The sequence below is a fragment of the Leptodactylus fuscus genome, unplaced genomic scaffold (genome assembly GCF_031893055.1).
Source record: "Leptodactylus fuscus isolate aLepFus1 unplaced genomic scaffold, aLepFus1.hap2 HAP2_SCAFFOLD_112, whole genome shotgun sequence".
Classification (NCBI taxonomy): Eukaryota; Metazoa; Chordata; class Amphibia; order Anura; family Leptodactylidae; genus Leptodactylus; species Leptodactylus fuscus.
The window spans coordinates 240,140-254,754 of NW_027439945.1; the positions used below are offsets into that span (position 1 = coordinate 240,140).

The 14,615-nt window shown below is 50.4% G+C and overlaps 1 protein-coding gene across 3 annotated transcripts in view; it reads left to right on the plus strand.

Annotated features, from left to right (window-relative positions):
- C2CD2 (C2 calcium dependent domain containing 2) overlaps positions 1-14,615 on the plus strand; it is a 66,401-nt gene that overhangs the window by 14,860 nt on the left and 36,926 nt on the right. For all 3 annotated transcript variants that reach the window (XM_075261328.1, XM_075261326.1, XM_075261327.1), the window contains exon 2: positions 13,708-14,425. In XM_075261328.1, coding sequence (XP_075117429.1) covers positions 14,174-14,425 — 252 coding nt within the window. In that variant the 5' untranslated portion in view covers positions 13,708-14,173. The remainder of the gene's footprint in view (positions 1-13,707; positions 14,426-14,615) is intronic.

Below are 14,615 nucleotides of genomic sequence, written 5' to 3' on the forward strand. Positions count from 1 at the left end.
CCAGCGCTTGCATGCTTGCTTCAACTTGTGGGCGAACATGTGGAAGGAGCTTCCCCCATTGTAAGACAAAGAGCGGAACTGAACTCGGTAGGTCTCTGGAGTGACTGCATAATACTTCTGCACCGCTCTTTTAATGGCCTCATAGTCCCGCTGATCACTAGGGTCCATGGCTCTGAGAGCTTCCGCAGCCCCATCTCGTAGGTGCCCCACCAGATACCGGACCCAATCCTTCTCTGGGACTTCCATCAGGCGGCACTGGTGTTCGAAGTCCTGAAAATATCCATCAACATCCCCAGCCGCTTCATCAAAGGTCTTGAAGTGTTTATGGGAGACATATGGTGGTTCTCTCACTGTTGGGCTGGGGGTCGACGTTTGATTATAATTCCGCGCAGTTATCTCAGCCATTCGCATTTCATGCGCCATTCTTTCCTTTTCATGCGCCATTCTCTGTTCCTCCTTCTCCGTTTCCTGAGCCCTCTGTAATGCTCTACTCCTTTGCTCTGCAGTTGCTCCTAGCCCCAGCACTGCCAATTCCTCCTCATACAAAACAACCCATCTGCTCTTTTGGGTCTGTACCTGCCACTCCTGTATCTCTACTGTCTCCTGGGGGCAGCCCTCCTCATGGTCGCTTTGCAGGGTCATCTCCTCCAGTGCCTCGATCAGTTGATCTTTCGTTCTTCCCTGGTAACTCAGGTTTAGTTCCCAGGCCCTTACAAGTAGACTTGCCATAGTCCAGTTCCTGTATTCTGAGGTTGTGGCTCCATTAATCGCTGGGCTGCTGTAGTCCATCTCGCTGTCCGCTGTTGATCCCACCGCTGCCAACCAGTTGTTACGGAGCGAAGGTATACGTCTTCCTCCGGATGGTCTTTTGAATCAACACGGACGCAAGAGGTCGGGAGACAACAGCAATTTATTGTAATCCACAAAGTTAGTAGCCGGCGGCGGTCACATCAACCGTAATAACAATAAGTCCACAGAAGTCACAATCCAATGATAGCTTTGGCTCCTTGGTCCTGTAACTAAATCCTGGCTCTCTGCAGAGCTGTGCACAGGCCGGCTAACACATACTAACTCCTAGCTATATACTATATACTAAGACTGTTACACCTATATCTGTGGGTGGGGAGGGCTGAGTCACAGATCCTTCCCCCTCACCTATACCAAGGAGAGCAGACTCCCTGTCTACTATGGACAATGCACCATCCAACATCTTCTTGGAGACACTGATCAGATTATCTCCACCCATTGTCCTCACTGGTCCTCACTAGTTAGAGGGATTTGCATACAATGTGCTAACACACTAGACCCCAATCAGCCAACTACACATTGATGTATATAACAGGTTAGAGAATACATTCCACATGAAATATATATTACACATTGCCTATTGCCGGACTCTAACCATCCCGTGACAGCGTCCAAAAAGAAACAGCATTCCAAGAAAAACACATGCTACCCACTGTAAAATTTGGTGGAGGTTCCATCATGCTTTGGGGCTGTGTGGCCAATGCCGGCATCGGGAATCTTGTTATAGTTGAGGGTCGCATGGATTCCACTCAGTATCAGCAGATTCTTGAGAATAATGTTCAAGAATCAGTGACGAAGTTGAAGTTACGCCGGGGATGGAGATTTCAGCAAGACAATGATCCAAAACACCAAAGCTCCAAATCCTCAGGCATTCATGCAGAGGAACAATTACAATGTTCTGGAATGGCCATCCCAGTCCCCAGACCTGAATATCATTGAACATCTGTGGGATGATTGGAAGCGGGCTGTCCATGCTCGGCCACCATCTAACTTAACTGAACTTGAATTGTTTGTCCAAAATCCCTTCATCCAGGATCCAGGAACTGATTAAAAGCTACAGGAAGCGACTAGAGGCTGTTATCTTTGCAAAAGGAGGATCTACTAAATATTAATGTCACTTTTCTGTTGAGGTGCCCATACTTTTGCACCGGTCAAATTTTGGTTTAATGCATATTGCACATTTTCTGTTAGTACAATAAACCTCATTTCAATCCTGAAATATTACTGTGTCCATCAGTTATTAGATATATCAAACTGAAATGGCTGCTGCAAACACCAAAATATTTAGAACTAAAAATGATTAAGATTAATAGGGGTGTCCAAACTTTTTCATAGGACTGTATATGTGACTGTACTACAAGCTGTATATACGTATATGTGACTGTACTACAAGCTGTATATATGTGACTGTACTACAAGCTGTATATACGTATATGTGACTGTACTACAAGCTGTATATACGTATATGTGACTGTACTACAAGCTGTATATATGTGACTGTACTACAAGCTGTATATACGTATATGTGACTGTACTACAAGCTGTATATATGTATATGTGACTGTACTACAAGCTGTATATACGTATATGTGACTGTACTACAAGCTGTATATACGTATATGTGACTGTACTACAAGCTGTATATACGTATATGTGACTGTACTACAAGCTGTATATACGTATATGTGACTGTACTACAAGCTGTATATATGTATATGTGACTGTACTACAAGCTGTATATACGTATATGTGACTGTACTACAAGCTGTATATACGTATATGTGACTGTACTACAAGCTGTATATATGTGACTGTACTACAAGCTGTATATACGTATATGTGACTGTACTACAAGCTGTATATACGTATATGTGACTGTACTACAAGCTGTATATACGTATATGTGACTGTACTACAAGCTGTATATATGTGACTGTACTACAAGCTGTATATACGTATATGTGACTGTACTACAAGCTGTATATATGTGACTGTACTACAAGCTGTATATATGTATATGTGACTGTACTACAAGCTGTATATACATATATGTGACTGTACTACAAGCTGTATATACGTATATGTGACTGTACTACAAGCTGTATATACGTATATGTGACTGTACTACAAGCTGTATATACGTATATGTGACTGTACTACAAGCTGTATATATGTATATGTGACTGTACTACAAGCTGTATATACGTATATGTGACTGTACTACAAGCTGTATATACGTATATGTGACTGTACTACAAGCTGTATATATGTATATGTGACTGTACTACAAGCTGTATATATGTATATGTGACTGTACTACAAGCTGTATATATGTATATGTGACTGTACTACAAGCTGTATATACGTATATGTGACTGTACTACAAGCTGTATATACGTATATGTGACTGTACTACAAGCTGTATATACGTATATGTGACTGTACTACATGCTGTATATACGTATATGTGACTGTACTACAAGCTGTATATATGTGACTGTACTACAAGCTGTATATATGTGACTGTACTACATGCTGTATATATGTATATATGTGACTGTACTACAAGCTGTATATATGTGACTGTACTACAAGCTGTATATACGTATATGTGACTGTACTACAAGCTGTATATATGTGACTGTACTACAAGCTGTATATATGTGACTGTACTACATGCTGTATATATGTATATATGTGACTGTACTACAAGCTGTATATATGTGACTGTACTACAAGCTGTATATACATATATGTGACTGTACTACAAGCTGTATATACGTATATGTGACTGTACTACAAGCTGTATATATGTATATGTGACTGTACTACAAGCTGTATATACGTATATGTGACCGTACTACAAGCTGTATATACGTATATGTGACTGTACTACAAGCTGTATATACGTATATGTGACTGTACTACAAGCTGTATATACATATATGTGACCGTACTACAAGCTGTATATATGTATATGTGACTGTACTACAAGCTGTATATACATATATGTGACTGTACTACATGCTGTATATACATATATGTGACTGTACTACAAGCTGTATATATGTGACTGTACTACAAGCTGTATATACATATATGTGACTGTACTACAAGCTGTATATACATATATGTGACTGTACTACAAGCTGTATATACATATATGTGACCGTACTACAAGCTGTATATATGTATATGTGACTGTACTACAAGCTGTATATACATATATGTGACTGTACTACATGCTGTATATACATATATGTGACTGTACTACAAGCTGTATATATGTGACTGTACTACAAGCTGTATATACATATATGTGACTGTACTACAAGCTGTATATACATATATGTGACTGTACTACAAGCTGTATATATGTGACTGTACTACAAGCTGTATATATGTGACTGTACTACATGCTGTATATATGTATATATGTGACTGTACTACAAGCTGTATATATGTGACTGTACTACATGCTGTATATATGTATATATGTGACTGTACTACAAGCTGTATATACATATATGTGACTGTACTACAAGCTGTATATACGTATATGTGACTGTACTACAAGCTGTATATATGTATATGTGACTGTACTACAAGCTGTATATACGTATATGTGACTGTACTACAAGCTGTATATACGTATATGTGACTGTACTACAAGCTGTATATACGTATATGTGACTGTACTACAAGCTGTATATACGTATATGTGACTGTACTACAAGCTGTATATGTATATGTGACTGTACTACAAGCTGTATATACGTATATGTGACTGTACTACAAGCTGTATATACGTATATGTGACTGTACTACAAGCTGTATATACGTATATGTGACTGTACTACAAGCTGTATATACGTATATGTGACTGTACTACAAGCTGTATATACGTATATGTGACTGTACTACAAGCTGTATATACGTATATGTGACTGTACTACAAGCTGTATATACGTATATGTGACTGTACTACAAGCTGTATATACGTATATGTGACTGTACTACAAGCTGTATATATGTATATGTGACTGTACTACAAGCTGTATATATGTATATGTGACTGTACTACAAGCTGTATATACATATATGTGACTGTACTACAAGCTGTATATACGTATATGTGACTGTACTACATGCTGTATATACGTATATGTGACTGTACTACAAGCTGTATATACATATATGTGACTGTACTACAAGCTGTATATACATATATGTGACTGTACTACAAGCTGTATATATGTGACTGTACTACAAGCTGTATATACATATATGTGACTGTACTACAAGCTGTATATACATATATGTGACTGTACTACAAGCTGTATATACGTATATGTGACTGTACTACAAGCTGTATATACATATATGTGACTGTACTACAAGCTGTATATATGTGACTGTACTACAAGCTGTATATACATATATGTGACTGTACTACAAGCTGTATATACGTATATGTGACTGTACTACAAGCTGTATATATGTGACTGTACTACATGCTGTATATACATATATGTGACTGTACTACAAGCTGTATATACATATATGTGACCGCACTGCTGCCGGCCCTTATACTATACTGTTCTACCACAGTCCCTCTTATTCTAGTCCTCGGCCCTGAGTGTGACCTTATTGCCCCCTATAGGTTGTGCAGTAGTGGTAGAGTTCCTCTAGTCCTCTGTATGGCCGGCTTGGATGGCTCAGTCTCACTATCTTGCCCGGTGACTACTCCTGACGTTGCGGCGGTGCGGGGTCACTTGGTGGTCGCTGAGGTTTCCTCCAAGTTACTGTAAGAAATGAGTAGAAGCCTGCGCGGGACTTGTATTCACAAGGACTTGTGTTTATAAGCTGGAGCTCCCCTTTAAGTCCCCCTTCGGTGTATTCTTACTGAGCACTGGGTTATGGCGCCCGGGAGCGGCAGACGGCGTTTTATTACTCGGATCTTATAGAGGGAGGAGATAATTCATGGCTGACAGCGATATATACCTGTCTGGTAATGAATAGGTGGCTGATATCCGGAGTTCCTTCATATTATACACTCGGCTCCTCCACCTGCTTATGTAATGGCTCTGCCCATCCCCCGTATTATCTTACAATACTGCGCCGCCTTCACCTTTATCCGCAGTGTAGGGAGGTGTCAGCTGTGGGGGAAAGGTAGAGCGTTATAGCTATCTCTAGCTGCTGTGTGCGGAGGTCCACCTTATAGCGGAGCTCCACCCTGTGTGTGCGGAGGTCCTCCTTATAGCTGAGCTCCACCCTGTGTGTGCGGAGGTCCTCCTTATAGCTGAGCTCCACCCTGTGTATGTGTGTGCGGAGGTCCTCCTTATAGCGGAGCTCCACCCTGTGTCTGTGTGTTCGGAGGTCCTCCTTATAGCTGAGCTCCACCCTGTGTATGTGTGTGCGGAGGTCCTCCTTATAGCTGAGCTCCACCCTGTGTATGTGTGTGCGGAGGTCCTCCTTATAGCTGAGCTCCACCCTGTGTATGTGTGTGCGGAGGTCCTCCTTATAGCGGAGCTCCACCCTGTGTCTGTGTGTTCGGAGGTCCTCCTTATAGCTGAGCTCCACCCTGTGTATGTGTGTGCGGAGGTCCTCCTTATAGCGGAGCTCCACCCTGTGTATGTGTGTGCGGAGGTCCTCCTTATAGCTGAGCTCCACCCTGTGTCTGTGTGTGCGGAGGTCCTCCTTATAGCGGAGCTCCACCCTGTGTCTGTGTGTGCGGAGGTCCTCCTTATAGCTGAGCTCTACCCTGTGTCTGTGTGTGCGGAGGTCCACCTTATAGCTGAGCTCCACCCTGTGTCTGTGTGTGCGGAGGTCCACCTTATAGCTGAGCTCCACCCTGTGTCTGTGTGTGCGGAGGTCCTCCTTATAGCGGAGCTCCACCCTGTGTCTGTGTGTGCGGAGGTCCTCCTTATAGCGGAGCTCCACCCTGTGTCTGTGTGTGCGGAGGTCCACCTGATAGCTGAGCTCCACCCTGTGTCTGAGTGTGCGGAGGTCCACCTTATAGCTGAGCTCTACCCTCTGTCTGTGTGTGCGGAGGTCCTCCTTATAGCGGAGCTCCACCCTGTGTATGTGTGTGCGGAGGTCCTCCTTATAGCTGAGCTCCACCCTGTGTCTGTGTGTGCGGAGGTCCTCCTTATAGCGGAGCTCCACCCTGTGTCTGTGTGTGCGGAGGTCCTCCTTATAGCGGAGCTCCACCCTGTGTCTGTGTGTGCGGAGGTCCACCTGATAGCTGAGCTCCACCCTGTGTCTGAGTGTGCGGAGGTCCACCTTATAGCTGAGCTCTACCCTGTGTCTGTGCGTGCGGAGGTCCACCTTATAGCTGAGCTCCACCCTGTGTCTGTGCGTGCGGAGGTCCACCTTATAGCTGAGCTCCACCCTGTGTCTGTGTGTGCGGAGGTCCACCTTATAGCTGAGCTCCACCCTGTGTCTGTGTGTGCGGAGGTCCTCCTTATAGCTGAGCTCCACCCTGTGTCTGTGTGTGCGGAGGTCCTCCTTATAGCTGAGCTCTACCCTGTGTCTGTGCGTGCGGAGGTCCACCTTATAGCGGAGCTCCACCCTGTGTATGTGTGTGCGGAGGTCCACCTTATATATGAGCTCCACCCTGTGTATGTGTGTGCGGAGGTCCTCCTTATAGCGGAGCTCCACCCTGTGTCTGTGTGTGCGGAGGTCCACCTGATAGCTGAGCTCCACCCTGTGTCTGTGTGTGCGGAGGTCCACCTTATAGCTGAGCTCTACCCTGTGTCTGTGCGTGCGGAGGTCCTCCTTATAGCTGAGCTCCACCCTGTGTCTGTGTGTGCGGAGGTCCACCTTATAGCTGAGCTCCACCCTGTGTCTGTGTGTGCGGAGGTCCTCCTTATAGCTGAGCTCCACCCTGTGTCTGTGTGTGCGGAGGTCCTCCTTATAGCGGAGCTCCACCCTGTGTCTGTGTGTGCGGAGGTCCACCTTATAGCTGAGCTCCGCCCTGTGTATGTGTGTGCGGAGGTCCTCCTTATAGCTGAGCTCCACCCTGTGTCTGTGTGTGCGGAGGTCCACCTTATAGCTGAGCTCTACCCTCTGTCTGTGTGTGCGGAGGTCCACCTTATAGCTGAGGTCTACCCTCTGTCTGTGTGTGCGGAGGTCCACCTTATAGCTGAGGTCTACCCTCTGTCTGTGTGTGCGGAGGTCCACCTTATAGCTGAGCTCTACCCTGTTTATGTGTGTGCGGAGGTCCACCTTATAGCTGAGCTCCACCCTGTGTATGTGTGTGCGGAGGTCCACCTTATAGCTGAGCTCCACCCTGTGTCTGTGTGTGCGGAGGTCCTCCTTATAGCTGAGCTCCACCCTGTGTCTGTGTGTGCGGAGGTCCTCCTTATAGCTGAGCTCCACCCTGTGTCTGTGTGTGCGGAGGTCCACCTTATAGCTGAGCTCCACCCTGTGTCTGTGTGTGCGGAGGTCCACCTTATAGCTGAGCTCCACCCTGTGTCTGTGTGTGCGGAGGTCCACCTTATAGCTGAGCTCCACCCTGTGTCTGTGTGTGCGGAGGTCCACCTTATGGCGGAGCTCCACCCTGTGTCTGTGTGTGCGGAGGTCCTCCTTATAGCGGAGGTCCACCCTGTGTCTGTGTGTGCGGAGGTCCACCTTATAGCTGAGCTCCACCCTGTGTCTGTGTGTGCGGAGGTCCACCTTATAGCTGAGCTCCACCCTGTGTCTGTGTGTGCGGAGGTCCACCTTATAGCTGAGCTCCACCCTGTGTATGTGTGTGCGGAGGTCCTCCTTATAGCTGAGGTCCACTCTGTGTCTGTGTGTGCGGAGGTCCACCTTATAGCTGAGCTCCACCCTGTGTCTGTGTGTGCGGAGGTCCTCCTTATAGCTGAGCTCCACCCTGTGTCTGTGTGTGCGGAGGTCCACCTTATAGCTGAGCTCCACCCTGTGTCTGTGTGTGCGGAGGTCCACCTTATAGCTGAGCTCCACCCTGTGTCTGTGTGTGCGGAGGTCCACCTTATAGCTGAGCTCTACCCTGTGTCTGTGTGTGTGGAGGTCCTCCTTATAGCTGAGCTCCACCCTGTGTCTGTGTGTGCGGAGGTCCTCCTTATAGCTGAGCTCTACCCTGTGTCTGTGCGTGCGGAGGTCCACCTTATAGCGGAGCTCCACCCTGTGTATGTGTGTGCGGAGGTCCACCTTATATATGAGCTCCACCCTGTGTATGTGTGTGCGGAGGTCCTCCTTATAGCGGAGCTCCACCCTGTGTCTGTGTGTGCGGAGGTCCACCTGATAGCTGAGCTCCACCCTGTGTCTGTGTGTGCGGAGGTCCACCTTATAGCTGAGCTCTACCCTGTGTCTGTGCGTGCGGAGGTCCTCCTTATAGCTGAGCTCCACCCTGTGTCTGTGTGTGCGGAGGTCCACCTTATAGCTGAGCTCCACCCTGTGTCTGTGTGTGCGGAGGTCCTCCTTATAGCTGAGCTCCACCCTGTGTCTGTGTGTGCGGAGGTCCTCCTTATAGCGGAGCTCCACCCTGTGTCTGTGTGTGCGGAGGTCCACCTTATAGCTGAGCTCCGCCCTGTGTATGTGTGTGCGGAGGTCCTCCTTATAGCTGAGCTCCACCCTGTGTCTGTGTGTGCGGAGGTCCACCTTATAGCTGAGCTCTACCCTCTGTCTGTGTGTGCGGAGGTCCACCTTATAGCTGAGGTCTACCCTCTGTCTGTGTGTGCGGAGGTCCACCTTATAGCTGAGGTCTACCCTCTGTCTGTGTGTGCGGAGGTCCACCTTATAGCTGAGCTCTACCCTGTTTATGTGTGTGCGGAGGTCCACCTTATAGCTGAGCTCCACCCTGTGTATGTGTGTGCGGAGGTCCACCTTATAGCTGAGCTCCACCCTGTGTCTGTGTGTGCGGAGGTCCTCCTTATAGCTGAGCTCCACCCTGTGTCTGTGTGTGCGGAGGTCCTCCTTATAGCTGAGCTCCACCCTGTGTCTGTGTGTGCGGAGGTCCACCTTATAGCTGAGCTCCACCCTGTGTCTGTGTGTGCGGAGGTCCACCTTATAGCTGAGCTCTACCCTCTGTCTGTGTGTGCGGAGGTCCACCTTATAGCGGAGCTCCACCCTGTGTCTGTGTGTGCGGAGGTCCACCTTATAGCTGAGCTCCACCCTGTGTCTGTGTGTGCGGAGGTCCACCTTATAGCTGAGCTCCACCCTGTGTCTGTGTGTGCGGAGGTCCACCTTATGGCGGAGCTCCACCCTGTGTCTGTGTGTGCGGAGGTCCTCCTTATAGCGGAGGTCCACCCTGTGTCTGTGTGTGCGGAGGTCCACCTTATAGCTGAGCTCCACCCTGTGTCTGTGTGTGCGGAGGTCCACCTTATAGCTGAGCTCCACCCTGTGTCTGTGTGTGCGGAGGTCCACCTTATAGCTGAGCTCCACCCTGTGTATGTGTGTGCGGAGGTCCTCCTTATAGCTGAGGTCCACTCTGTGTCTGTGTGTGCGGAGGTCCACCTTATAGCTGAGCTCCACCCTGTGTCTGTGTGTGCGGAGGTCCTCCTTATAGCTGAGCTCCACCCTGTGTCTGTGTGTGCGGAGGTCCACCTTATAGCTGAGCTCCACCCTGTGTCTGTGTGTGCGGAGGTCCACCTTATAGCTGAGCTCCACCCTGTGTCTGTGTGTGCGGAGGTCCACCTTATAGCTGAGCTCCACCCTGTGTATGTGTGTGCGGAGGTCCACCTTATAGCTGAGCTCTACCCTGTGTCTGTGTGTGCGGAGGTCCTCCTTATAGCTGAGCTCCACCCTGTGTCTGTGTGTGCGGAGGTCCACCTTATAGCTGAGCTCTACCCTGTGTCTGTGTGTGCGGAGGTCCACCTTATAGCTGAGCTCTACCCTGTGTCTGTGTGTGCGGAGGTCCACCTTATAGCTGAGCTCCACCCTGTGTCTGTGTGTGTGGAGGTCCACCTTATAGCTGAGCTCTACCCTGTGTGTGCGGAGGTCCACCTTATAGCTGAGCTCTACCCTGTGTATGTGTGTGCGGAGGTCCACCTTATAGCAGAGCTCTACCCTGTGTCTGTGTGTGCGGAGGTCCACCTTATAGCTGAGCTCCACCCTGTGTCTGTGTGTGCGGAGGTCCTCCTTATAGCTGAGCTCCACCCTGTGTCTGTGTGTGCGGAGGTCCTCCTTATAGCTGAGCTCCACCCTGTGTCTGTGTGTGCGGAGGTCCTCCTTATAGCTGAGCTCTACCCTGTGTCTGTGTGTGCGGAGGTCCACCTGATAGCTGAGCTCCACCCTGTGTCTGTGTGTGCGGAGGTCCTCCTTATAGCTGAGCTCTACCCTGTGTCTGTGTGTGCGGAGGTCCTCCTTATAGCTGAGCTCTACCCTGTGTCTGTGTGTGCGGAGGTCCACCTTATAGCTGAGCTCCACCCTGTGTCTGTGTGTGCGGAGGTCCTCCTTATAGCTGAGCTCCACCCTGTGTATGTGTGTGCGGAGGTCCTCCTTATAGCTGAGGTCCACTCTGTGTCTGTGTGTGCGGAGGTCCACCTTATAGCTGAGCTCCACCCTGTGTCTGTGTGTGCGGAGGTCCACCTTATAGCTGAGCTCTACCCTGTGTATGTGTGTGCGGAGGTCCACCTTATAGCTGAGCTCTACCCTGTGTATGTGTGTGCGGAGGTCCTCCTTATAGCTGAGCTCCACCCTGTGTATGTGTGTGCGGAGGTCCTCCTTATAGCTGAGCTCTACCCTGTGTCTGTGTGTGCGGAGGTCCACCTTATAGCTGAGTGTGTGAATGGCGCCTTATCGCTGCAGTATATGACCGCCATGCGCTTTACTCCGTCCTCCCATGTCGGGTCTCTCGATAAGTCCGTCTCTTCTGCTTGTACTCTCCGCAGATTTGGCGCGCGGCCATTCTTGTACTTTCCTCGGAGGCCGCCGTTTCCTCTATAGACACTTATTTGCGGAGTTCCCCGAGACTTCCATTAAGCATTGTTTGTTCATCACCTCTGTCAGCGCGGCCGCCATGAGGTGTGGGATTACTGCGCAGTCTTCTAAGGCCACGTTCACACCATGGATTACAGTCTGTGTACTTTCTGTGGCAGAAGCCTAAGGCCGTGGATTAGCACGAGGATTAACCCCTGATGTCGCTGTGCGGGCTAATCTCTAGACCTGATCGGCTTCAGACTATCCCTTTAAGTGGGCCTTAAAGGGCCGGGGTAGTATTTGTTTATGGGGAGGGTCTTCAGGGGCCGGACAGTATACGGCAGCTGTGTATATATCAGGGTGTCGCCGCTATTTACACTGCGCGCCGTACGTGGGTGTGTAAGGACCGGGCCATAGCAACCGCACGGTGACTGGACGAGCGTCGTGATAAATCTGCCCCATAGGCCTTAAAGGGATTGTCCATAGATCTCCCCATAAACTAAGACAAATCTACAAATAAATAAGTGACCCCCCCCCCCAAGCCTAGGTGACGGTGCGGTGCCGATTACGGGGTTGCCATGGTGACCAGAGGCACAAGACGCACATTAGCGATCTGTATTTCTGTATAAATAGAGCGCCGCTGAATAAACAAAAGCGGACGGGGCGGGGATCGGGGGGGTGGGGTGGGGGGGCAGGCGGACGGTGCGGGGGCGGGGTGGGGGGGCTAGCGGACGGGGCGGGGGGGGGGGGCAGGCGGACGGTGCGGTGTCCGGGGGCGGGGTGGGGGGGCTAGCGGGGGGGGGGGGGGCAGGCGGACGGTGCGGTGTCCGGGGGCGGGGGTGGGGGGGCTAGCGGGGGGGGGGGGGGCAGGCGGACGGTGCAGTGTCCGGGGGCGGGGTGGGGGGGGCTAGCGGGGGGGGGGGGGCAGGCGGACGGTGCGGTGTCCGGGGGCGGGGTGGGGGGGCAGGCGGACGGTGCGGGGGCGGGGATCGGCGGGGTGGGGGGGCAGGCGGACGGTGCAGGGGCGGGGATCGGGGGGGTGGGGGGGCAGGCGGACGGTGCGGTGTCCGGGGGGGGCGGGGTGGGGGGGCAGGCGGACGGTGCGGGGGCGGGGATCGGCGGGGTGGGGGGGCAGGCGGACGGGGCGGGGATCGGGGGGTCAGGTCAGAAACTCACATCCGAAAGCGAAACAAAGAGAAAGTCCCCTGAGGGCGCAGAGGGTAACGGGGGGCGCAAACGGTTTATGGCTCTTAAAGGGGTTTCTGAGCTTTAACAGATGAGTCCGACACCCAGGACCCTACAGATCAGCTGAAGCGGATTCCTCTGAGCAGCCCATGTGGCGTCCTGGTCGTTGGTCACGTGGCCTGTTCGCAGTTCAGTCCCAGCTCAGTCACTATACAGTGTGTGGCGCTCTGATTGGGTTGTTAGCGCAGTGCGGTCTCTTCAGGCAGATGATAAAGTCTGGAGAGCCCCTTTAAGACTTCTATTGTCTCCTACTTAAAGGGGTTGACGAGGTTTCTCTTGCACATTCAGTGCTGCACTTTCCAATGGCGGTGTCTGGCATTGTCTATCGGCTTCCTTGGCGCCGAGCCACAATACCTCACACAACCTGTGGACAGGGGTGGCGCTGTTTTGGAAGGGAGCGGCCATGTTTTCCTGATCCTGCACAACCTGTTTGTCAGTGCAGTGTGTATATTGTGTATATTGTGTGTATATTGCGAGTTGTCGGGTGTGCGCTCAGACATCTCATGGTCTCCTGCCAAAACCTTGGCGCTGAGCCACAATACCTCACACAACCTGTAGACAGGGGTGGCGCTGTTCTGGAAGGAGGTGGCCATGTTTTCCTGATCCTGTACAACCTGTTTGTCAGTGCAGTGTGTATATTGTGTGTATTGTGTATATTGTGTATATTGCGAGTTGTCGGGGTGTGCGCTCAGACATCTCATGGTCTCCTGCCAAATCCTACTCAGCCGACATCTTGGGAATCTCTTCTAATGATGTGATCTCTCCCTTCAGGGCGTTGCTGTGACTTTAAGAATGAAGGCCCCGAGCTGCCACCTCCGCAGGAACTAGAGGGGAACTCCGCTACTCCAGGAAGAAGGTTTATTGTCCGGATAGGTCCCAGAAGCGAGCAGACAGGAGGCGGCCATGTTCAGCCCGCAGGTGTGAGGTCTCTGCCAGCGCTCCTCTTCCTCCTCTTCCTCTTCCTCCTCCTGGGGCCGGGGATGCCGGGAATCACTCCGATGAATTCTTCTCTTCTTCCGGCTCCTTCCGCCTGGGAATTCCCGTTTCTGTCCACGGTGGAGTCTTAGAGTTGAGGTGACGCTGCCTCAGATCCCCGGCCGAGTAGATGGGACATGGAGGACCTTCCCCACTTTCTGTTTTATAATTTTGGCCCCTTCTGAGCCCCCCCGCCGGACGCTGAGACTCTCTTGGGATATTTGACTTCATGAAGCTCGGAGTCTTGTGACCGCGCGGAGCCATGTCTTGGTTTGGAGAAGTTCAGTGGTTGGGTCTGGTGACCCTCTTCTTCGCCTCCTTGGCGACCATTGCTGTATATCTTGTCCAGTACGTCTGGAACGGCTGGTGGAAACGTAAAGCGAAGTCGCCTTTTACCGGAGCGCGGAGCGAGGCCGACGCCCTACTGTCCTGGATCTTATCACTGAATAGTTGGAGGAGTCAATGGCTGAAGGCCTGGATCGCAGCGCTCAACGAGGAGGCCGGGAAGAGAGGGGTAAGTGGCGAAGGAACACGGAGAAGACTCGCGGGAATACGAAACGCTCAATGCCAGGAGGTGGCGGAAGAGTCTTAGGATTGTAGGAGCAAACACCCCCCCCCCCCCCAGGAAATATCACCCCAGCCCTGCAGATAGATAGGTTACTGTCACCAGAACCAGCATATCACCCCAGCCCTGCAGATAGATA